We start from the raw sequence: 23797 nt of genomic DNA on the forward strand, positions 1-23797 counted from the left end.
TGGTGCTGAATGAAAGACCTGTATATAATCATCTTGTGATGAACAACAATTCAATCATGAACATAATTGGAGATAATACATGGCTAGCAGTAAATAAGACCGACGACGGTTTTGGGAGATGGAGTGGGTGATGGATCATGGATAAAATCGAAGGACTGGATGCTCCTCTAGCCTTGGCCGATGACGCTGCGGTTCTCCAGCTCCCCAGCTGCTCCACTAAGCAGATTGATGGCTCCTCCGCAACTCTCCATCATCAGCTACAACCAACCAGCACCCGATAGGATATATTATTCACATATTTCTCGTTTACCATCAAACTCTCGATACCTATATTTTCCTGGGTCTTTGTTCATCAGATCCCCAGACAGTGTCAGTACAACAACGCCGTAGGCCAAGACACCGCCGGACGGGAGCCCCTCGATGGATCAGCACGACGACTTCGATAGCGTCTCGTGGAGACAGGACCCAGAGAGCGACATCTCTCGGCCCACCACATCAGGGACGGATGCGGATGAATCGCAAGGGTACAATCGTGATACCAATGGCAAGCGGAGGATGAGTTCAGTTCACGAAGACCCGCCTCAGGCTGGGCCGCTGGCGGACGCCGTGGACCTGGCGGGTATCGGGGACGGGGTACTGGAATGTCGAGTCGACTCCCCGTTGAAGGAGAATGATGGAACTAAGGATGCCTACATTTCGTATCTCGTCACTACACATGTGGGTTACTTTCTTTCTCATCAGGGGGGCTTGTGCCCGTTTGCCGGCTGCCTGGCAGGAGATGCATGCGTATGAGGTATTGACAACATGATAAAATGCAGACCGATTTCAAGTCCTTTCAGAAGCCAGACTTTGCTGTGCGGAGGCGATTTACCGATTTCTTTTTTCTGTACAGGACGCTTTACCGGGAATATCCTGCCTGCGCGGTCCCGCCGCTGCCGGAGAAGCATAAGATGGAGTACGTGACGGGAGATCGGTTCGGACCGGAGTTCACTACTCGTCGCGCTTGGTCGTTACATCGGTTCTTGAAGCGCCTGACATTGCATCCTGTCCTTCGTCGAGCTCCGTTGCTCGCTATTTTCCTCGAATCGCCAGACTGGAATGCGCACATGCGACTGCACACTACCCGCACCTCGACGGGCAACTCGGATGGTAGCGGAACAGGGATTTTTGACAACTTCACTGACACGTTTGTAAATGCATTCACAAAGGTTCACAAGCCAGACCGCCGATTCATCGAGGTCAAGGAGAAGGCGGACAAGCTGGATGAGGATCTCAACCATGTTGAGAAGATTGTCGCCCGGGTAGCGCGTCGGGAGAGCGACCTCGAGACAGACTACAACGATCTTGCAACGCAATTCCGGAAACTTGTGCCCCTCGAGCCGGATGTCGAGGTCCCGCTACAGATCTTCGCGGCATCGGTGGAGGAGACCGCACGGGGGTTCAAAACGATCAAAGATCACACGGATCAGAACTACCTGGGCTCTCTACGGGATATGGAAGCGTATATTGTCTCTCTCAAAGCCCTCCTCAAGACCCGTGAGCAGAAACAGCTCGACTTTGAAGCGCTGGTCGATTATCGCAACAAAGCGGTGGCTGAGCGGGACTCGCTTGCCGCCAACCCATCTTCCTACTACGCCTCTAACCCTCTAACGTCATCGCCTGCCTCATTCATCCGCTCCAAGATGGAAGACATGCGCGGGGTCGACCACGAACAGTCGCGTCGGGAGCGCGTCCGGAAGCTGGAGCTGCGCATCGACGAGCTCACTCGGGAGGTGGAATCGGCCAAGACCACATCAGAGATGTTCGACGAGGAGGTTGTCCGCGAAGTAGCCGACTTTGAACGGATAAAGGCTGTCGAGTTCCGAGATACGCTGGGGTCTCTTGCTGAAAAGCATATCGACTTTTTCCAGGGCGTGATTAATACGTGGGAGAGATTCGTTGCTGAAATGGAAGGTGACCTTGATAATGATCCCGAGACGTCAGAACGTGGTCACGGGGAGGAAGTGGCAGCTTAGAGCAAAGGGGAACTGTAAGGGTACTGGACAGGTCGTTCATTACTTTGTTTACTTCGTTTTCTTTACAAGGCAGCGATTCTTGTTACTTAGTAATCACCGGACGGCGTACTTCTTGTCTGTTCCGTGACAGCTCATGCGGGTGTATAGTTTGGTAGTTATCAGTTAGTCCCCATGCCGTACCCTCAAATCAATACATACACATCCAGGTCAGTTCCTGCACGCCGGGTAGGACTCTATATATCGTGAGGCCAGACACACACCAATCTACCAGTCTCTCTTCGACTGAACCTCGGCGCATTCAAAGTCAATCGGACTCGGATCGCCCTGCGGATCTAAAATAGCTGGATCCAAAGCCCTCGTCGTGCGTCTTCGGGCTCGCTCCTGCAACAATGTCAGTCGCATTGCTCCTCCTTGATCAACCACAACCACACACCTCTCGGAATACCTGATTCGGCGTCTTCTCTTTCGCTTTTTCGCCCACCGTTAACTGGAGATAGATCTCATGGTCGTATCCCACGGCATTGGAGTTTCCCGCATGGGACTTGGAATGCGCGCCTGCAAAGTTGGCGCTGAGATGGAGGGTGGATGGTGTTGGGGCTGTGGCCGTAGTGCTTGATTTGGAGGTGGCAGTCGATGTTGACGTTGATGTAGATGCCATTTGTTGACGACGGAGGTGTAGTGTGTGGTGGCACTACCCCTCTACTGGTGATCTTGATCTCAAGGCTAACTGAGCAGAAATACGAAGATGCTAGGAGCAAAGAAGCGAATCAACAGGCATAATTGAGTTAGTCAATCGAGGCGTTATAGTTTAACGGAGATCATCTGCCAGTTACAGTAGTCGTTCACGAGATATCGGCACAATATATCTCTCGTGATGGACCTCGTCTCAGCCGCCTTCTACAAGTACTTCCCGGTCAACAAGGGAAATGGTATTACAGTGCGTTCGCAATGCGGATCATGCATCTCAGTGGCAATGGGACAGCGTTTCAGTGCTTATTGTGGCATCGGACCAGACTCTGTAACGATCATTCAGCTGCAGTAGGGTTCGAATGAAGGAAGTTGTACGGCTTAGTCCGAAAGGAGACTCGTCGTGGTGGCGGAGTTGCAGTCTGCCGCAGCACCGCGTCCTGCTTCGGGTGTGGCAGTGAATTGATGAAGAAATGATAGGACGGTTAGAGATCATGTCTGGTTACATTGATGCTTATTCGTTGGGAGCTGGTCCCTCGGGGCCGACTAAGGTGATCTCCATAGGCGGTTGTATTCTGGGACGTCCGGATTGAGCATCCAGCATTGGACAGGAGATGACTGCAAGACAATTGATATGGTGTTAATGCAGCTGTGTGACAGAGCTATACCTCTCTATCAGCCAGCATTTGGCCGTGAAGAATAATATGCTTGATGGCATGATGCTCATCATGTTATGCTAATAATACCGGACAGTGTTTGTTGCGTTTGCATCTCCGTCAACCGGCTCAGCGCCATCACCGAAACGAGATGATCTGATCGACTTTCAAATTGTACTCCGTACGCTTACGCTCATCATGCGCCCTCTTTCTCGGTCGGCCCTTCGGCCCTATATCTGTCCCTCTTGTCGATCGGGGACAGTCACACGCAGGAGATTCGCAACTCAACCCTCCTCTGTACCTGAGATCTACGATGTAGTTTGTGTCGGAGGTGGTCCTGCGGGCCTGGGGCTGTTGGCCGCTCTCAGTATGGCATCCTTCTTCGCCCTCGATTCGCGCAATTGAGTTAGTATTCGGCGACTTGGCGATACTAACCTCATACAGGAGCTTCTCCAGCCACTTCAAAACTCAAGGTGGCTCTTATTGAGACACAGGATCTAAGCAAAGTCCGCTCGTGGAAGCTCGAACCGCACCAGTTCTCCAACCGAGTCAGCAGTCTGACACCATCATCTGTGTCGTTCCTCCAGAGAATTGGTGCGTGGGATCATGTCGATACGAGTCGTGCTCAAGAGTACCAGGAGATGCAGGTATGGGACGGAGAGACAGGATCGCGCATATCATTCGACTGGTCCATGGAAACATCTCCCTTTGAGGATCTCCCCACTATAGCGACGATGACGGAGAATGCGAACCTCGTCCGCGGACTGGTATCACGTATTGAAGCATCAGGCGAAGAGAACCTGTCGATCTTCTCAAACACAACGGTTTCGTCGATAGAGAATGGCGTTGACTACTCCAGTGGGCCTAATCTGTCGGCTTGGCCGGTTCTGTCACTCTCTCCTACTGGACCCGCGGGACAATCCGAGGCGCCGTCGCGCATCGCTGCCAGGCTCTTGGTCGGTGCCGACGGTATTAACAGCCCCGTTCGTCGGTTTGCCGGCATCACGACGGATGGGTGGGACTACGATAGGCATGGCGTAGTAGCCACCCTGTCTCTGTCGGATCCAGTTTCGCCTACATTTCCCATCGGCACCAGAACCGCCTACCAGCGTTTCCTGCCCTCCCTAGGGGGTCCCATTGCTCTGCTCCCTCTTCCCAACAACACCGCCACTCTAGTGTGGTCCACCTCGGTTGAAAATGCAGCCTACCTCAAGTCTCTGTCACCTAGAGCTTTCATCGCCATGGTGAACGCTGCCTTCCGTCTTTCCATGGCCGATCTCAAGTACATGATAACCATGGAACGCCCAGCAAACTCAATCGCAGATGCCGAGAACCCCCACGAAGACGAACTCACATGGCGCCTGCAACATACCCCTCAGCCATCCCACATTCCGCCTATGGTCAACGGAGTACAAGAAGGCAGCGTGGCCTCCTTCCCGCTGCGCTTTCGCCACGCGTCGACCTACATCTCGCCCCGAGTAGCTCTGGTTGGTGACGCGGCCCACGTCATCCACCCGCTGGCCGGACAGGGTCTCAACCTCGGTCTCGGGGACGTGGCCTCCCTCTCCAAGACGATCGAGTACGCCGTCAACCACGGGATGGACGTCGGCGATATCCTGACTCTGGAACGGTATACAGCAGAGCGATACGCCACTAACGCCAAGATCGGCGCTGCTTGCGATGTCCTGCACAAGCTGTATAATGTTCCTGGCCATGGGCCGGTTACGTGGGCTCGGAGTTTCGGTCTCGATGTCATTGACCGCTTACCGTTTGTCAAGAATTTCTTGATGAAAAATGCGCAGGGCTGAGACTGCCTCGGCCTTAGCATCCCCACGCCTCTCCCTCTCACTTCTATTATCCATTGTTGTTCGTCTGTATGTTAGATTTTTGACAGAGACAGAATCCTTTAGCTTACGATACTCCACATGTACACTATGAGGGTTGGGAACGCAAATACACGGAACAAGAAAATGAAATATTAATAAACTTTTGCATGTCATGCTCCAAATTCGACTGCGATCTAAACCGGGTATTTTGGAATCTCGCAGGTACTTCTCGGTCCTGCTTTCTCGTTTTCTATAGGGTCCTTTTTATGTGAATAGCCTGCTATATGCGACGCATCCCCTGCTTAAACCCCCGCATCCTCCGTCTTCGGAGCTTCAACCTTGACGGCCTCGAGCTGTTGCGTTACCCCAGAAATATCCGCCTTAGCTGACGTCTGGCTCTGTTTCTTGGCCAGTCTGGCCTTGACTTCGTCGGTGAGGGCGGCCAGGTCGACCAGGACACCTTCCTTCTCGGGATGACCTTCCTCGAGACCCAATTCCTTAATACGAACCTGGCCGGCGGCGAGCTCGTCCTCGCCCAGGATGACGGCGAAGGGGACGCCTCCCTGTTCGGCGGCCTTGAATTGTTGGGGCAGCTTGGGCTTGATCTTGTATGAGAATTCAGCCTACATGGGAATGGTCAGCTGTCTTTCTGCTTTTACTGTGTAAGGCAATCGTGGATTGGCTTACCTTGATCCCGGCGTTCCAGAGTTTCTGGCATACATCCATACGTTCCTTGAGCATACCGGTGAAGCCCTTTCCACCAAAGGCCATGACAAAGACATCGACTTCGCTGCTGCGCAGTGCCGCGGTGCTCTTTTCCCGCTCGAGTCTGGCCTTGGTGATGGAGAAGATACGGTCAACTCCGAATGAGACACCAACACAAGGAATCTGAGCCTTGGGCAAGAACATGCCAACGAGGTTGTCATAGCGGCCACCCGCGGCAACACTGCCAACACCTAGTGTGGGGTCGTTTGATCTGTCCTCATCTTCAAGGTTCCCGCTCTTGGACTTGTCCTTCTTTCCGGACTTCTGGAGCTTCTGTGCTTCGGGGGCTGAGGACGAGACGGCGGGCGCAGAACCTTCAGTAACAACCTCGTAAATCACTCCGGTGTAGTAGTCCAGGCCCCGAGCCAGCGACATGTCAAACGAGATCTTGTCGAGACATCCGAAGGCCTCGAGGTAGTCCATGAGCAATCCCATCTCCTCCAGACCAGCCTTAGCCGACGCGTTCGCGATCAAAGACTCGTCCTTCCATAGAGACTCGAGGAGATCCCGAGTGCCCTTCCCAGCCACGTACTTCTCAATCAGGTCGGCTACCTTACCATCCAGTCCCTTCTCCTCGACCATTTCCTTCCGCACATCGGCCCAGGACATTTTATCCAACTTGTCTACGGCGCTGGAGATAGGACGGATCTTCTCTGGTGGCACACCGCAGACTTCGAAAACACCGTCCAGGATCTTCCGGTGGTTGACCTTGATAGTATAACGACCCTGCCATCCAAGCTCTTCAAACACTTCTGTCACGATCCGCAGAATCTCAGCATCGGGAACCATAGGATCAAAAGCACCGGCGATATCAAAATCGCATTGGTAGAACTCGCGCATGCGGCCCTTGCTCACAGCAGGCTGATCACGGCGATAGACCTTGGCAATGTGGTAGCGCTTGATGCTGCGCACGTCGGGGTTCATGGCGAGCCAGCGGGCAAAGGGGACGGTCAGATCGTAGCGGAGGGAGCAGATCTCGCCGCCCTGATCCTGAAGATCGTAGATAAGCTTCGAATCCTCGCCATATTTTCCCGCCAGGATCTCACGCAGCTCGAAGACGGGTGTGTCGAGCGCCGTGCCGCCGTGCCGCTTGAAGACGTCGGCGATGGTCGAGAAGATCCGGTCGCGGAGGAGTGCATCGGACCCGGACCAGTCCTTGGTGCCCTTGGGCGTCTTGAGGTTGAAGGAATTCTTGTTATCCTTGGGCATCGTGTCTGCCAGGCGCGAAGATCTGAGGGTGAGGGAAGAAGAGTGGCGGTAGTGGGGGATGGTGGGGTCGCTGGAGGAGAGAGTGAGGGTTGTTGGGCGGACGGCCGCTGCGCTGGGAAGGGCCCGACGGACAGGTACAACGACAATGGGATCAACAATTGCTTGTCGTGCAAAGCGCAAAAAGCCCGATTGAAAGGTGAGCTTCATCCAAGGGATTCAAATGGTGAAGCAGAGCCGGCTGGTAGACGATAAATCGATGAGCCTCTATTTATCTCTGGCCAATCTGATGACCTGATGTTGTTTCTGACTCAGTTCCTCCTACTTTTTCTGAAGAGTTGCTTGAAAGAGCAAGTTTCTCCGTGTCCGGCCCTCAAACAGGGATTCAGGGCTTCCGCTTAGGGCAAGTCACGTGTGGCTCTGTCACTCTCCGATGTACCTCTGTAAGACTTGCTACTGGGGAAGGGACACTGCTCTATTATCGTTCTATGAAGAGCTTATTCAAGACAAGATGAGTACCGAGGGAAGCTTTGGGCACTCAGCAACCCGAGCGAAAAGACTCCGTTATATGCAAGCCGAACCCAGTTAACCCAGTAATCAAGATCGACAAATGCAGTGTACACTGCGCAGTGATGAACCAACACAAGGAGAGCTTAGGTTCTCGACAGGCTCTACTCAATCTCGACTGAGCGCTTACTTAGTCGCCCAAGAAAATCCAGTTACTTCGCTCCAGGAGCCCTTCTGATAACCTATATTTACCAGCGGTGTACATCCTGAAGGTATAGTATGCTTTTGAAGCCCTCCCTGCCAGAGCACTGGGGTAAATCCCGACTGACAGGCATCATGGAACAGGAAAATACAGAAGCATCACAGATAGTCCAATTCCACAACCCAGGTACATGTTCTGAAGGTTTGAGACTACCCCATAGTTTCCGTAAATCGAGCTTCAAGGAAGTGGGGTAGATGTCATCCGTACGATCGTCGATCTACATGTCCTTGACGTGAGACATGTCAAAGTCCTTGACGGAGCTGCTTATTATAATCCAAGTGGCATTGTTCATGTTGTGTGAAAATACACCATAAGCACAGTTATCTGCTGCAAGTTTAGCCGGTCGCACAATCAAGAATGATTCTGGGCAATTAAAAAAGAGTATCATCCTGACGGCCTAGCCTACTCTGTACTTGCTGTTGAATTCGCAATATTATCTCTATGACTAAAGTACCAGGCTGAACATATGGACCAAGTTCAGGACCAGTCTTGAAATGCATACCGAGATCTTCCCTGTACCAGTAAATCCAAGAACAATGAGGTATTTACGCCCCCACACTATGTATACTATGATTGGCTCAAAGCCTAACCCCACGCGAGGGGGTGGCACATGGCCCAGAAAACCAAATGCAAGCCAGCATTTTCATTCGTCCTCTGCTATGAGCCCTTCCCCAGGTCCCATTGGATGTCACTGCGGATGTTGGTCCTTGGGCCCCAGTACGTAGGACTCGGCCCCTGGTCGGGAATTCTGACTGTTTCTAGATTTAACCAGCCGCTGCCAACCTGCCACTCAAGAAGCAAGTTATGGCTGGCTCGCGACACTCAACAGCGGGTTGGTCGCTCTTATTCTTTTAAGAATGCTCAAGGTAATGGGTACAATTATTATTCCAGGGTGTTTTCTAGAACTAGCTTCAAAGTACCTAACAACTTTGCAGCGTAGTTACCTTAAGACTAGATTCAGCCTATTCAGATACCTTTTGAGTTTCGTACCGCAGCAAAACATACAGCATTGTGCATTTCATGTATTGCCTAGTATCATAGAACAGTTAAAGTACGGGTTATCGAACAATGTGGGGTTGATTAAATTTGACGATTGGTTTAGTGCATAACCGGAATTGTCTTATCATCCTTGTGTTTCCACGTGGTTCGGTAGCTGGATTACCTTGATACATACGATACAGTACCTTACGTCCTCTCCCTCATTTTTCGAGGGTCGAGACAGATTCAGTCCATATGTGGGGTAAAATGTTCCAAGGCGACTATTTGAGCAGTAATTCAACATCTCAACAATAATAATAGGACGAAGTCTATCGAATTATGGCCTTAAGTCTCAGGCTGTCAGCACCCTATTAGTACGACAAGGAGTGCCAAGAGGGTCACTGAGCTCAGACTGGTAAGGGTTCATGCTGTATTTCACCGCAGCATTACTATTAGCAATCCAAGAACTCAAAGTCAGCGATGCAGGCCTTGATCGCTGATACAGAGTAGAGAATCACGAGTGGTCAGACTCCGAAGTCCAAGCGGAAGATGATCCGACCCTGAGAGATTGACTTACATATCTGTGTCAATGGAGGATCACTTGTCCTAAGCCCCCAGGAACTCGGTCCGCTGACTGTGCGACCGTAACACAAGGTAAGGCCAGCTAAGCCATTGCCAATGGGCTGGCATCAAATCAGAATATCTTGTCTAGCGAAGACCAGGTTTGAAGGTGGCGTTTCAAGATACAGTGACATGTACGCCATGGCATCGGACTCTGGTCTCTGCTATTCTTAGTGATATATTCGAGGTCAGACTGGTTCTCAAGAGTGATGTAGTCACTTCATGTACATCTCCATGTAGGTACGCTTGGCTTGAATTTATCCGATTCTCCTGTATCAATCATTTCAGGTTGTACTCTGCAGATGAACATCCAAGGCAGCAGTTCGGACACAGTGGGTCGACTGACTCGGAGATTCCATAGCATTACAGTGGGTTCCTTGATCCTTGGTGATTGATCCTAAGGAACCTATCGACTTATGTCCAGTTTTCCACATAACTATTGAATGGTTAGAATAATCTGATGGCAATTAAAGTAGTATCGAAGGTACCTCTCCAATCTGTAAGAAAGGCAGAAGGATACCTTACAGCTTCGGGTAACCCACTTAGTTACAGATACCTACCCGTCCGTACCTTACTGTCACTGGTATTGTGATAACATACTCCGTCCCATGGAGGGCATGGAGGTATTGACAAGAGTTCTCTCCATGATGACAGTCTCTTTGGGTATACCCTGATCGGATCATATTGTATGGAAAAGGAACATTCAAAATTTAGAATAATGACTCTTGTACATAAAGATAACAGTTTTATGATTTTGCGGACTCTAGAGAACCATACTTACCATGTAGACACAGAGAAACGTCTGACTCCAGCCCACCAACGACGAGAGCATCCACTGGCCCAAAACGGTTCATTCGCCCCCCAAAACTCGCTCAGACCCGCCGTTTACTCTCTCCGTCATAACTAAACGACTAGCAGTGGGCTAACTAGCCGTCTAGTATGTCTCCCAGTCCGGAGATTAATCATTGTTCGGTCTTATTAACTCCCGTTTGTATGGAGAAACGAAGGTAGGTCAGTGCTTCGTCGACGTCTTCTCGGTGCTAGCCTCGTCTGCTCTCAGATAACCGCCTGCCCACTCGTTCTCTCTACCTCTCCCATCCTCCTATCCACTCTCTGATTTCTGTACTCATCTCCTTCCCAACGAGGTCTTGCTGTCAACCTGTCGCCTCAATTCGTTTTTCTCACTCTCCACAACCTTCGTGGAAGCCACTCTCAATCGCTGTATTCCTCTCAACATATGGGGTAGTCCCGCCTCTCTCTTCCGCTACCGTTCAACGACGATCCGCCGCAATCCTCTCTCTCTCTCTCTCTCTTCCCCCCTCGAATTTCCACTCCTTTTTCCCTTCTCCAGGTTGTGAGTTCTTTGAACTTATCTGTTGACTGCAAGTCTCTGGAATTCCCCCATATCTCCTGCTTCTTCTTTGGTCGCCAACTGTTTCTTGTTCGGTCACTACCCGCTTATTCTACCGCATCCTCATCCCTCGCGCGTTCCCTGCGACGAACTCCGCACACGTCCAGCATTGCTGGCATCAGCTTCCTTTCCAGCTGAAGGCACCAGATGAAGCCAGATACTGCGAATAGAGATACTTTGTGACAAGCATGGGGTCGTTCCTGAGGAGTTTCCGTAATAATGGGGTATGTCCTTTCATCTGTTTCTGTTCCTACTTGTCTGGTTTTCTAGGCCGGATGGCTTCCCTTTTGCCATACTGGCGCTATGTCTGTCTTTTTGTCAGCTTTAAGGAAGCAAGAGAAAGACACTCTATCTTTATCTTCATTGTTTCTTCATCCTTGGCGTTTTGGTCATTGCTGATTTGTCACCTTATGCCTAGGGATCTACTGCGCCTTCGCTCGGAGCGGTTCCCGCAAAGAAAGAACCACAACTTCCCCCGATGACGCCTCTAGAAAAGAGACTGCTGGACATGGGCCCAATCAGGGAGGATGGAAGCGACAAGTTCTATGGCATGGAGAATGTAAGTGTACCGTCGTATTGCTGTTCTACTGTGCGCTCAGTTCTCAGTTTGCTGACATTTCCTCCTGCTTTAGTATGGAAATACCTGGTAAGTCATCTCGCGCATTAAGATCGAGTCGCCCTAGAAGGATAAGAAAGACTATGGAAAGAAACACTGCTAAGACTTTTATCTCGACAGCTATTGTAATTCGATACTGCAATGTCTTTATTACTCGGTTCCTTTTCGCGAAGCGGTAATCAACTACCCTACGAGGACGCCGATAGAGAGCTTGGAAGCAGTGTTAGCGAAGAGTCTCCGTTATCCGAACCCGAATGCGCACCTGGAAGCGGAAGCTCAAGCTGAGAAGCAGAAAGCCGCCAATGCTCAACGACCTGGCATGCCGCCAAATCCGCAGCAGAAGCCCGAGGACAAAGACTCGCCGGAATATAAGAAGAAGATGGCACTGCAGACCCTCCCTCTCCTGGAAACACAGAACAACGCCGCGAGCTACGGCATGTCTGAGTCACTCTTTACATCTTTGAAGGACATTTTCGAGTCCGTCGTTGGGAGTCAGTCCCGCATCGGCATTGTTCGTCCGCAACAGTTCTTGGAGGTCCTCAGGCGAGACCACGAAATGTTCCGGACGGCCATGCATCAAGATGCGCATGAATTTCTGAACCTACTGCTCAACGAAGTTGTCGCTAACGTCGAAGCCGAGGCTTCTAAGCAGCCTCTCATGGAGAAAAGCCTTCCTGCGCCAGAGACTGCTGACTCCGGGGATCAATCATCTAGTTCCGGGTCGAAAACCCCCAATACTACTCGTTGGGTTCACGAACTATTCGAGGGACTCTTGACATCGGAAACGCAGTGTCTTACATGCGAAAAGGTGTCTCAGCGTGACGAAGTATTTTTAGACCTTTCCGTGGATTTGGAGCAACATTCATCGGTTACATCTTGCTTGAGGAAATTTTCCGCGGAGGAGATGCTCTGCGAACGAAACAAATTTCACTGTGACAACTGCGGTGGTCTTCAAGAGGCTGAAAAGAGGATGAAAATTAAACGCTTGCCGCGCATCCTAGCATTGCACCTGAAACGGTTCAAATACACCGAGGACCTTCAAAGACTTCAGAAACTGTTTCATAGAGTTGTTTATCCATACCATCTCCGTTTGTTCAATACAACCGATGATGCCGAAGATCCCGATCGCCTCTATGAGCTGTATGCGGTTGTGGTACATATTGGTGGCGGGCCTTATCACGGACACTATGTTGCAATCATCAAGACTGAAGATCGAGGATGGCTCCTTTTCGACGACGAGATGGTTGAGCCGGTGGACAAGAACTATGTCAAAAACTTTTTTGGCGATAAGCCCGGTCTAGCATGTGCTTACGTTCTTTTCTACCAAGAGACCACCCTTGAGGCTGTCTTGAAGGAACAGGAACAAGAAAATATGGACTCGAACCTGGCCGCTACCGACCCAAATGACACTATCTTGAAACAGAATGGGTTCCCTCAGTCGCCTTTGGCCCACGTTCACAGCGCTTCTCAGATCCCTTCTCATGAAGACAACCTCCAATCGAACGGCCTCAGGCGAGCCCCTACCGCGCCTCAACTTTCTACTCACCACGAGCATGGGGATCCCGAGAGCACTCCTTTCAGTCCGCTTTCTCCGATCCCTCAAGTTCCTCCCATTCCCGAGAAGGTAGCCACAGCCGCAATCCCACCAAAGAATGATGCGCAGGCCAAGAAGGAACGAGCCCGGGAAGAAAAGGAACGAAAGGCGGCTGAGAAGGAAAGAGAAAAGGCTGAAAAGTTGCGCCGCAAGGAACAGGAAGCAAAATTGAAGGAAAACCAACGCCGTGAGGAGGCCGAGCTAAAGGCTGCTCTAGAAATGAGCAAAGCGTCCAAGGCCGAGGAGGACCGTCGCCTTAGCCCTGAAAACGGGAAGGAGAAACAAGGTGGTGGTCTGAGCCGACTGAAACGGGGCAGCAAAAGCTTGAGCCACAGACTCGGCAAAGACAAAGAGACGCGGAGTGTGTCGTCGGATCTACCACCTGTGCCTATCCCCGAGCATCCAACCCTTTCGCGAAGTGGGCCGACATCCGAGCAACAACAGCAACAACAGCAACAACAACAATCGCCTCCAAATCACGACCAGCCCTTAAATTCACCCCAGCTCGGCAAGCCTACGATAAAAGAGGATGAGCAAGTGAACCACAAAGACTCCAAACATGAACGTACCGGTCATGGAAAGTGGAGAAGTTTCAGCCTCAGAAAGAAGTCGTTCAGCATTCTCTCATAGCGGCCATTATCTCGAAGGTCGACATTGACATTTCAACGGACTTGCATAGTTTTGCACATAATACCCGGATGGTTACCGTACATATTTTTGCTTGATGTATCATCATATTTTCCCCTTCGGTACCGGTATCTATGATCTGCGGCGAGATGACACCTACGGCACAGTTTGCTGTCAAAGTAGCTGCGATTTCAGAGGCCGATCTTGTCTTATTTTTCTTTCCTTCGATGATCTCTTTACATTTCACGCATCTATGTGTCTATCTGCTTTTCCATATGGTCGATGTTGTGATACCCATGCCCGGGTCACACAGTGGCGTACATGGGGCGTTCAGCGGACTCTTTTTACTCTTTTCAGGTGGCACGGGAACGGTGTACAGGTAACATGTACTTCATGGTCATGAGAATATTCATACGGCTTTCGAAAAGTCAGTGTTCTCTTGGGACATGTGGGTTGTGGATCTACAAGGTGAATATTGTCTTCTAAGTCCGGCAGGTACTTTGTTATAGGACCTGTCTTTTTTTTATTGCCATAGAACAGTCGAGATTTATCTGTTGCGGTTTTTAAGAGATCTATGTAGCAATTTAAAGTGAGTAGATGCATCTACGATTGAGAACATCAATGATGAATATACAATTGTCGCATGAATCTAGGAAGGAGTAACTAAAGGACAACTTGCTGGGAATCAATCATATCATCTGTCATTCATACAATTTGTGACTCGAGATCTCGTGGTCGAACAATCACTGACGAGGTATCCTTTTTCTCAACTTCGTTCAGCGCATAGCTCACTCATCTTATACGGTAAGCTCCAGCTTTTTGTACCCATTTCACCGCGTAGAGACAGGCCGATCATGCGTGTGAAGAACCCGTGATTTGAAGAACCAGTGAGACGAGACTATTATCCGAGTATTTCTATAAGGTGAAAACAAGGTTATGCAAGCGCAACATTCACCCAAGAATTAGCTCGTAGATGATTATCGTTGTATTGATCACGATTAGGGGTACTGCAACCAAATCGATAACGGTCAGCTCAGCCTCATATAGCCCGACTCCCGGTCGAAAGAAGAAACAAAACAGGCAGGAGGGAACGGCAGAATCGGAGTGGCTTACTTCGCATCACGGTCCGGACACTAGCGATCAGATTCACGGATTTGGCCTTGACACTTGTGCTGTCGTATGCCGCGCCGAAGGCAGGGTCTGTCTGTGTGCGGCCCCATCCAACTACGGCAGTTGGTTAGTCTCAGTATCGGTATTGTATTGGTGAGGCTTTGGAAAGCGCGTAGAAATAAAGAGTAGAGGACGGGATAGAGGAAGGGAGATAGCGTACTTCTTGCCAGGAATCGGTCTTCAGAGAGGATGGCTACGGCGTTGATTAATAGACAGCATACTGCGCTGGTGTTAGTTGACTGTGGCTGTATGGGATAAGAGCCTGTGCGTACCGTAGACGAGCCTTCCGAGGCCGAAGAGGAACATCTTTGCGACTGTTCTATACGCTTGCGCGTGGTGAGAGGGAGAGTGTGGAAGGTCGGAGTCGGACTGTGATGATACAGGTCGAGGCGGAGATGACTTGGCTCGGCGGTCGATGTTCGCTGACGTGTGGGGAAGAAGGGGAGCTCTGCTGGAATGCCTTCACTTGGCCTTGAGGTAACGGGGTTTATGTCTAACCTTCTTGCTGCTGCACAATGGGGAGTAATGTTGGTAGGAATGATCCAATTGCTATGCTCGATATGCAACTCACTAATTGCTGATGATCTCGTTTAGTGTTTCTGTTGTTGATCGTGTCGCTTCCGGTCCTTGTTTGTCTCCACCTGCTCGTTGCTCCCTACACCAAGGTGGAGGAGTCGTTCCATATACAGGCTGTGCATGATATTCTGAAATATGGCATTCCTACGAGTGATGTCTCTGGTATCCTAGCACATTATGATCATTCCACGTTTCCAGGAGCGGTGCCTCGAACCTTTGTCGGAGCTGTTGTTTTGTCTGGGCTGTCGCAGCCGTTCATCTGGTTGAATGAGAATATTGATAAGCAAACACTCGGTACGCGCGCCCTAGCTTGCGCTTTGATTAGCGAGTCTAGCAGCTGATGTTATCCTCATATAGCGCGAAGTATCCTAGGCCTGTTCAATGCTGTGTCGCTGATATTGTTCGCGCTCGGTGTACGGCGAGCATTCGGAAAGACTACGGCCGTTTGGTATCTGCTGTTCCAAGCGAGCCAGTTCCATATCATCTACTATGCCTCGAGGACTCTCTCCAACATGTTCGCCTTTGGCATTACTACATTGGCAATGCGAGCTCTTCTCCCGGAACCTGTAGCTCCCGATGTCTACAGAAAGAGATGCCGAGTGGCGTTGTTCCTGTTGACGATCGCTGGCATCATTTTCCGATCCGAGTTGGCCCTATTTTTGGCTGCGCATACACTGTTTCTCTTTGGTACTGGTTGTATCCGAATCGTCCAGGAGATCATCCCGGCCGGAGCTCTGGGCCTTGTGGTTGGACTGGCCATCACCGTGCTGGTGGATTCGTTCTTCTGGCAGCAGTTCCCGTTGTGGCCAGAGCTCGCTGCCTTCAAGTTCAATGTCATCGCAGGGCAAGCCTCCGCATGGGGAACGCACCCGTGGCACTTTTATTTCAGTAGCGCCATCCCGCGCCTGCTGCTGAACCCCTTGACCTATCTACTCGCTCTCCCCTTCGCCCTCACGCATCCATCCACCCGCTCTTCCGCAGCGTACATCATCATCCCATCCCTTGTCTTTGTTGCCATCTACAGCGCTCAACCGCACAAGGAATGGCGTTTCATCGCATACACAATCCCACCCCTAACTGCCGCCGCTGCCCAAGGCGCTTCCTACATCTGGACGCACCGCACAAAATCCATCATCTACCGTCTGCTCTCCCTCGCGCTAATAGCCTCAACTGCCGCTTCATTCTTCCTCTCAAACTTTGTCCTCCTGCCCGCCTCATCGGCAAACTATCCTGGCGCTCGCGCCCTCAACACCCTCCACAACCGCGCCAACAACACCAAACCCGTCATCAACGTCTACCTCGGCAACCTCGCCTGCCAGACAGGCGTCACCAGATTCCTGGAGATGCCCCTTCCCCAAAACAGCGAGCTGACCGCCCTCGAGAGCGCGGGTTCGGGTTCAGTCTGGCGATACGACAAGACAGAAGATGAGACCGCCAAGGCTTTCCCTCCCTTCTGGAAACGGTTCGACTACGTGCTCATTGAGCCGAGTGAAGAGAAGAAAGTCCGGACTGCATCGGGCCGGCCTCAAAGCTGGGAGGAGGTCGAGACGATCCATGGATTCGCAGGGCTGAGTGTCCTGCGTCCTGGCGATGGAGCCACTGGGCAGCTGGAGGAGCGGGTTTTCGGCCTCATGCTTGGTCCCGAGGGTGCTCAGTACTGGGCGATGGTTAGGGATTATGCTCGGAAACATGTCACGCGTGGCTGGTGGGCGGAGTTGAGGATGGAGCCTAAGATCAAGATCCTGCGTCGGATTAGGTGATATTGGTTATTGGCAGTGTATGTTTGTTTTCTATCTTGTTGGGTAGGCTATATGAACCAAAGAGCCAAAAAGTTACACCAGAATCAAGTAATTGGATATCACTGCATGCGTAAGTCACACCAGCGATAAGTCAGCGTTCTTACTACCGTTATTACAAGTGTTTTAAAAGCAGGCCTGGGTATAGTGTTGGTTTCTCTCTTCAATCCTCATGGCTTTCCAGCCGTTCCAGTCTCTTTTCCAGGTCGCGGACCCATGGCTCGACTAACTCAATGTTGCTCTTCATTGCTGCCTCACTCTGGCCCATCTTCGCCTCGACCACCTTCAACCCTTCACGCCATTGCTCGATCTCCCGCGTCATCTCCGCATGTCTCTTCTCGAGCTCATTGAGTGAATCCGCTGCCTGCGCGGCCCCCGCGTGGATGGCACGGAGGGAACGTAACCGCTCGAGCACGCTGGGTAGAATAGGATGAAGGGACTGGATAGTAGGGAGGGTAGCGTAGAGGGCTTGGATCTTCGTGGCTTGTTCGTCGCGCTGAGTAGCTGCTTGGTCGATTTCGGTGGCCGACGAGGATGACGCCGACATGTCGGAGGTGTGCTCTATCGTGGCGGTCGCGATGCGGGCGTTCTGAGCGGCTTTGGCGGCGTCGACCGCGCGTTTCCGCGCCGAAGCCAGTGCCTCCGTGTCCGCGGTTAGTCTTCGGACACGGCTTGATAGGGCCTCGAGGTGGGTGGTTGTGAATGTTGTCGATGGTGGAGCGGACCCAGTAGTTGGTACGGCTGATGCGGGGGTTGGACCGACAAGGATATTTGTAAGTGTGCTTAGTCGGGAAGTGAGGTGGTCCAGGGCCGGTAGGACGGGCTGAAGTGCCGGCTCCGAGATGCCGTCAGAAACAAAAGGATTGGAGGAGCTGGAGATGCCCACGGCGGCTTCAATCAATGCTAACCGGCCGTCAAAGGCTGCAGCATGTGCCAGAACGCCAGCGGACGACGGAGTCCCTGCATCGTCTGTCGCAATCGTCTCGTCAGTTCCGTTCGATTCGCCTGCAGCACCTCGGGGAGAAGTCGACACGAGCTTCTGGGACAGCACTGTAGCAGCGGAGTGCGGTCCTGACGCATTTCGAGAAGATCCATGAAGGTTGTCCAGCGCCCGGCTCAGTTCCAGCACACCGTCGTCGAGCGCTTCGACAGGTTCCTCGGTGGATTTCACTATTGTTTGTCGTGAGGCCATCTCATCCTTCAATTCCTCAACTTCCCTACGCAGACGAGCCAGCTTCCTCTCGACGCTCTCTTCCTCTGTGTCGCTGGTATCACCCACTTCCTCTATCCCATCAGGACCTCTCCGTCGTCGACGGCTTTTGCTTCTGTATGCCTTTCGTTTGAGAGCAATGCTATCGGAGAAGTTGACATCGCGGGCGTCTACAGTAGCCCCCAGGAAATGAGCACGCGCGTCGTCCACATCGACTCCTTGTCGGTCAATGTCGGAGTTTGAGCCGGCGTCATCATCCGCGTCGGAGGCGGTGCGAATCGTTGCAGTCTTCAAGTTTTTGTACGTTAGATTATTAAGTCATGGGAGTATAACCTTGCGTTAAATTGGCGGGAAACTAACGGGAAGTGTGGATGCATCATCGGTCAGGTCTGGGGTTTCATAGATATCGGGAGCTGGATCCTAACGCGACACGCATTGTTAATTGAGGCCCAAGGACGTTGACACGAGTGGGGCGAGACTCGGCAACTTACTAGGTCAGGAAGACCGGCATATTTCTTGTTAAATGACATGCCGCAAGCATGCAATGGCAATCTGCCTATTGTACAAATTTGAATAGACGATGATGTTATTGTTGTTAACCCTGAGTTTAGTTTGCGTGTATATTTACTCCGGCTTTCGATACCTCCGCCTTGGCACGTGAAAGGGGTATCCACCCCTTGCGGCCTGAACTATCAGGTACCATCCATAACAACTCCCCACCTTTTATTGATTCCACATTTTCATATGATAGTGGTTACTGCGTCATACCAAACACTAGAGGGGTAGACGGAACATTTGCGTCAGGCATGAGATCTGAGATGGACTATATTTTGCTATAGAACTTGACTTAGGCTAAAGCTGCTGTACTCTCAATACACGCATCAAATATCAACAAATAGTAATTCAGATACTACCTTATGTAGTCGCAATGAGTCTAACAGTAACAAACCCCGGCCGCTGTCACTGGATCAGTGAGATGACAGGGTTATGCCAACAGTTTGTGCAGTCTGCGCCAGTAATAATCATGATCAAGACAGATCGTGCAGTAGTATGGACTTCAGTCTTGCACGTGTCAGCCTCGGTGATGAGTGGGGGAAGCAACGAGACGGGAAGGGTTCCTTTACGGGGAGTTGTGGAGAGGAATGCCCAGACAGGCACATGAAAGTCATTGTGACCACTTCCCCCGGACGCCCTTATTTTAATCCCATTCCTCTCCCTCTTTCAAGTGTCAAAAGACATCATTTTTCCCTTCCCTCCATATCTGCAATCGCTTCGAATCCATCCCTATCCTATCATCTGTCATTTACTACCCCTCATCATCCATCATGGCCGCCCCCGCAGACGTCACTATCAAGAACCTCACTGGAGAGTGGACGATGGTATGGGATGGTTGCGCTCAAGTTCTATTTCGCATCTTGCTGACCACAGATGATCCACCTAGGAGAAAAACATCTCGGACCCCTCCGATCCTATTCTCACATTTGTATGTCATGAAACCATATTCCCTGGTCTCTTGAGCTTAATTGCATAACCTATTTCTGATCGATTCATTGTCATTCCATGCTTACTGGTATCCTCGTTTAGCAAGGTGTTGGCTGGGTCACTCGCAAAGCTATCTCATTGGCCACTGTCACCCTAATTATCAAGGAGTATTCCGACTCGCAAGATGCGAAGCTCATGCACGTCGATATCGATCAGGTCCTGACAGGGGGGCTCAAGGGCACTAGCGAGAAGCGCCAAACCGATTGGGTAGAGCGCGAGCACACCGACCACATTTTTGGCAAGCTCATGGGACGGTCGCGGCTGATCCGCGGCTCCAAGGGCGATGATGGCAAAGTCCGCCCTGCCGTCGATATCAACACCAAGATCGATGACCCCAAAGTGAAGCAGTTCCTGCGGGGCGAGATCCTCATAGATGGTAGCCCGTGCGAGGGCTTCCTCGTGGACAATGAGGGCGAGGAGTATGGTGAAGGCGAAGGTCTCTTCCTGCAGAGCTTCGTCGTTAACCAGGACGCTGGATACGGCTGGACCGCAGAACAGGTTCGTATACTTTCCTTGGTAAACAATTTGCCGGAGATTGGCGACAGATACTAACCTTCATATAGATCTGGGGCTTTGAGACAATCAACGGACAGCGTTACCACACTCGCCGTGTGGTTGTCGCCAAGGATGGCCAGTTCAAGATGGCTCGTCTTGTTTATACCTATGTCAAGAGGCTGGATGCGTAAACCTTGTCCTCTTTACTAAACCATGTATGATAGCATCATCGAATAGGTATTGACTGTAGACCCTATCCGAGGGTCAGGAGGACTAGTTGTGTTTGCAACTACGAAATGTCACGTTATGGGCAGCGGCCTTTGGTCAAACCCCCAATCCTATTGACCTATTGTTAGTTATAGAATTGACTACGTGTCCACAGTCCCCTGCTCTGTATCCATGTAGTTTTCGCCTGTTGGAGTTCTGTCCAACCGATTTCGTAAGTTGCTTTAAGCCTCGGGGACCTGGCGTACACACCAAAGGCAGGTGACGAAAGAAGGCGGAGCTATCTACGCATAGATAGGGACTAAATAAATTGACCTTTCGTCTCTTGCAGGCTACACATTTGATTTTCCTTCAGCCAACCAAAACTGCCTGAGCGCAGCCTCTTTAAGTATGCAGCGACTAGATGGAGGTATCTGACCTAAGTACCTACCTACTATATATGGTGGGACGATAATCGTGCAGCTGACTTCATTGACACATGATCTCATAAGCCAAAGCTCAGTACAATTTCCCATTTGTCCAGCAACAAGTGATACGTAAGTCTCGGAAGCTAATCGAGAACAAAGGCCCTATGCTCGTGGAACCATGCAGAAAAAGATGTCAATTTATTCCCGAAAGACGCGGAAATCAGAGGCGTGCATGTCATCAAAAGGTATATCGAATATTAGGTTTTGCAATTTTGGTCTTTCCCTGCTATATATTGCTTTTTTTCTTGTTTCTCCAGGCTGTGACGTGCTTTCATGAATGCGTGGGCATCACAACATGGGCCTTAGTGCTAATGGCATCTTCGCTGCGCCACAGGCTGGTCACGGTCTTCTGCTGGGTGTAGAATTGCAGGCCGGGCTTGCCGTAGAAGGTGTTCGCACCGCCACCGGCGATACTCTTCTTGTTGCCGGTGAAGGAGAACATGGGCAGAGGGACGGGGATGGGGACGTTGATGCCGACCTGGCCGGCTTCAATGTCCTTCTGGAAGCGCGAGGCGGTCGAGCCGGAGCAAGTGAAGACGGCGGCTCCGTTACCATACTCGTTCTTGTTGATGAGATCAATGGCGTCGTCCAGAGTGGGGACGTTAAGGCAGACGAGGACGGGGCCGAAAATTTCCTCCTTGTAGCATTTCATGTCGGGGGTCACGTTAGTGATGATAGTTGGGCCGACCTACGCGGGCAATGGGTTAGTGGAGGCGAAACGAAAATGAGTTCGATGAGAGGAATGTTGAGCTTACAAAGTTGCCGTTAGGATACTTCTCAGGCTTGTAGCCCCTGCCGTCCAGAAGGATCGTGGCACCCTCCTGTTCGGCACTGGCAATCAAGTCTTCAATGCGCTTCTTGCTCTCGGGGCTAATGACAGGGCCGACATCGGCACCCTCTTCGAAACCGCCGTTGACGTTGAGGGCCTTGGCTCGCTCTGCCATTTCGGGAAGCCATTCTTTGGTTTCACCGACCATGACGACCGTGCTCAGGGCCATGCACCGTTGTCCAGCAGCACCAAAGGCAGCACCGACGATGGCGTTCAGGGTGTGGTTCTTGTTGCAGTCGGGCAGCACCGCGGCATGGTTCTTCGCACCCAGGTTGGCCTGAACACGCTTGCCATTGGCAGAGCCCCGGGTGTAGATGTATTCACCCGCGCGGTTGCTACCAACGAAGCTGATGGCTTTAATGGCTGGCTCGTCGAGGATGAAGTCAACGGTCTTGGCAGAGCCATGGACGATGTTGATCACACCTGGAGGAAAGCCGGCCTCCCGAGCCAGCTCCGCCAGGATCATAGCAGCTCCGGGGTCCCGCTCCGAAGGCTTCAGGATTATGCAGTTACCAGTAATCGTAGCGATAGGAATGCACCAAAGAGGGATCATTGCGGGGAAATCTGGGGCGGAGCGGTTAGTCATGGAGAAAGGACGGGGTATCCACCAGACAAGCGGTAAAAGGCAAGGGCTTACTGAAAGGGCAAATGGCTGCAACGACTCCCAGGGGCTCCCTGTAGCTTCTAGTCTCCATATCCTTGGCGACTTCCAGGACTTCACCGGTCAATTGGGTGGTGATGCCACAAGCGGTCTCTGCAACTTGAAGACCGCGAAGAACGTCACCCTTGGCGTCGGCAAAGGTCTTACCCTGCTCGAGGGTGATGGACGCTGCGAGACGGTCCCAGTTTGCACGGATGAGGTTGACAAACTTGAACATAATCTGCTGTTTGGCCATAACACTGGTTGCCCGCCAGGCAGGGAACGCCTGTTGAGCGGAGGCAACGGCGGCACGCAGCTCCGCATCGGTGCTCTGAGGCACGCGGGTGACGAGATTGTTGGTAGCGGGATCATACAGGTCAATCCATGTGGTGGCCTTGGAAGACACAAAATTGTTATCAATAAAGTTGGTGGTATCGATGGGGTTGGCGATCTGCGTGTGATCCGTCGGGTATTCGGTGGCGGTCGTAGCCGCGGAAGTGGTTGCGGGGGCGAGCTGCTGCGCAGTGGCGTGTAGTCTGCGGGTAGCAACAAAGGACGATGATGATGCCGGCATTGATGCAGAGGCGCGCTGAGAAGCCAATACTGAAGAAGAAGAGCCTGAGGAAGTCGCCAGCGACCGCGCTGCGGATGAAGCTGCTATCCTGGCGGAAGAGATGGTGGCTACGGCCGTGCGGGGAGAAGCAGCGCGGAGAGCGGGGAGAGAACGAGCAAAGGACCGACTGGCGGCCATGACGATTCAAGAAGGGCGAGGGTGGGTGAGGGTAGGGAAGGGTAGGAGATGGAAAGCGTGCGAAACTGGAGTCTGTGGTTGAATGAAAATCAAAAGGTTACAAGAGAGCTTCGTGGGGGGGATAGAGCAGGATATAAGTGGAAAGTCCAAGGAAGGGAGCAGCTGTTTGTGTTGCACCCGACTCCGGACTCCGCGGTTGTCTGCGATCCTGAGGCACGGCCAGCAGCGCCGAGGTCAACCGAACCCCCTTCGGCGGGGAAAACCAATCATAACGACAGGAATGACTTTCCTGCTTTAACCTTCTCCAAAGGCTATATTCATCGAT

General features: G+C 51.6%; 9 protein-coding genes across 9 annotated transcripts; 5 read left to right on the forward strand and 4 right to left on the reverse strand.

Annotated features, from left to right (window-relative positions):
* Positions 1 to 420: 420 nt before the first annotated feature.
* Positions 421 to 2015, forward strand: Aud_007070 (sorting nexin-4; the record flags this gene model as incomplete). Its single annotated transcript, XM_043291963.1, has 2 exons — positions 421 to 717; positions 819 to 2015. The coding sequence occupies 2 exons, from the start codon at positions 421 to 423 to the stop codon at positions 2013 to 2015; spliced, it is 1494 nt and encodes a 497-aa protein (XP_043147898.1).
* A 264-nt stretch (positions 2016 to 2279) lies between these two features.
* On the reverse strand, positions 2280 to 2673 carry Aud_007071 (uncharacterized protein; the record flags this gene model as incomplete). The annotated part of the gene is made up of 2 exons (XM_043291964.1): positions 2280 to 2396; positions 2449 to 2673. The coding sequence occupies 2 exons, from the start codon at positions 2671 to 2673 to the stop codon at positions 2280 to 2282; spliced, it is 342 nt and encodes a 113-aa protein (XP_043147899.1).
* Positions 2674 to 2889: 216 nt separating this feature from the next.
* Positions 2890 to 5166, forward strand: Aud_007072 (putative ubiquinone biosynthesis monooxgenase (Coq6); the record flags this gene model as incomplete). The annotated part of the gene is made up of 3 exons (XM_043291965.1): positions 2890 to 2944; positions 3456 to 3725; positions 3803 to 5166. The coding sequence occupies 3 exons, from the start codon at positions 2890 to 2892 to the stop codon at positions 5164 to 5166; spliced, it is 1689 nt and encodes a 562-aa protein (XP_043147900.1).
* Positions 5167 to 5486: 320 nt separating this feature from the next.
* On the reverse strand, positions 5487 to 7365 carry Aud_007073 (histidine--tRNA ligase; the record flags this gene model as incomplete). Its single annotated transcript, XM_043291966.1, has 2 exons — positions 5487 to 5807; positions 5872 to 7365. The coding sequence occupies 2 exons, from the start codon at positions 7363 to 7365 to the stop codon at positions 5487 to 5489; spliced, it is 1815 nt and encodes a 604-aa protein (XP_043147901.1).
* Positions 7366 to 11412: 4047 nt separating this feature from the next.
* Positions 11413 to 13774, forward strand: creB (ubiquitin C-terminal hydrolase CreB; the record flags this gene model as incomplete). Its single annotated transcript, XM_043291967.1, has 3 exons — positions 11413 to 11493; positions 11567 to 11580; positions 11671 to 13774. 3 exons carry the CDS (start codon positions 11413 to 11415, stop codon positions 13772 to 13774), a joined length of 2199 nt encoding a protein of 732 aa, XP_043147902.1.
* A 1682-nt stretch (positions 13775 to 15456) lies between these two features.
* Positions 15457 to 17277, forward strand: Aud_007075 (dolichyl-P-Man:Man(7)GlcNAc(2)-PP-dolichol alpha-1,6-mannosyltransferase; the record flags this gene model as incomplete). Its single annotated transcript, XM_043291968.1, has 3 exons — positions 15457 to 15472; positions 15536 to 15811; positions 15875 to 17277. The coding sequence occupies 3 exons, from the start codon at positions 15457 to 15459 to the stop codon at positions 17275 to 17277; spliced, it is 1695 nt and encodes a 564-aa protein (XP_043147903.1).
* A 199-nt stretch (positions 17278 to 17476) lies between these two features.
* Aud_007076 (dynactin subunit 2) lies at positions 17477 to 19053 on the reverse strand (the record flags this gene model as incomplete). Its single annotated transcript, XM_043291969.1, has 3 exons — positions 17477 to 18811; positions 18884 to 18943; positions 19015 to 19053. 3 exons carry the CDS (start codon positions 19051 to 19053, stop codon positions 17477 to 17479), a joined length of 1434 nt encoding a protein of 477 aa, XP_043147904.1.
* Positions 19054 to 19848: 795 nt separating this feature from the next.
* Aud_007077 (uncharacterized protein) lies at positions 19849 to 20751 on the forward strand (the record flags this gene model as incomplete). The annotated part of the gene is made up of 4 exons (XM_043291970.1): positions 19849 to 19902; positions 19965 to 20006; positions 20108 to 20563; positions 20629 to 20751. 4 exons carry the CDS (start codon positions 19849 to 19851, stop codon positions 20749 to 20751), a joined length of 675 nt encoding a protein of 224 aa, XP_043147905.1.
* A 772-nt stretch (positions 20752 to 21523) lies between these two features.
* Aud_007078 (CoA-acylating methylmalonate-semialdehyde dehydrogenase) lies at positions 21524 to 23472 on the reverse strand (the record flags this gene model as incomplete). Its single annotated transcript, XM_043291971.1, has 3 exons — positions 21524 to 21940; positions 22008 to 22645; positions 22719 to 23472. 3 exons carry the CDS (start codon positions 23470 to 23472, stop codon positions 21524 to 21526), a joined length of 1809 nt encoding a protein of 602 aa, XP_043147906.1.
* Positions 23473 to 23797: the final 325 nt, after the last annotated feature.

Source organism: Aspergillus udagawae (assembly GCF_001078395.1).
Source record: "Aspergillus udagawae IFM 46973 DNA, scaffold_5, whole genome shotgun sequence".
Lineage (NCBI taxonomy): Eukaryota > Fungi > Ascomycota > Eurotiomycetes > Eurotiales > Aspergillaceae > Aspergillus > Aspergillus udagawae.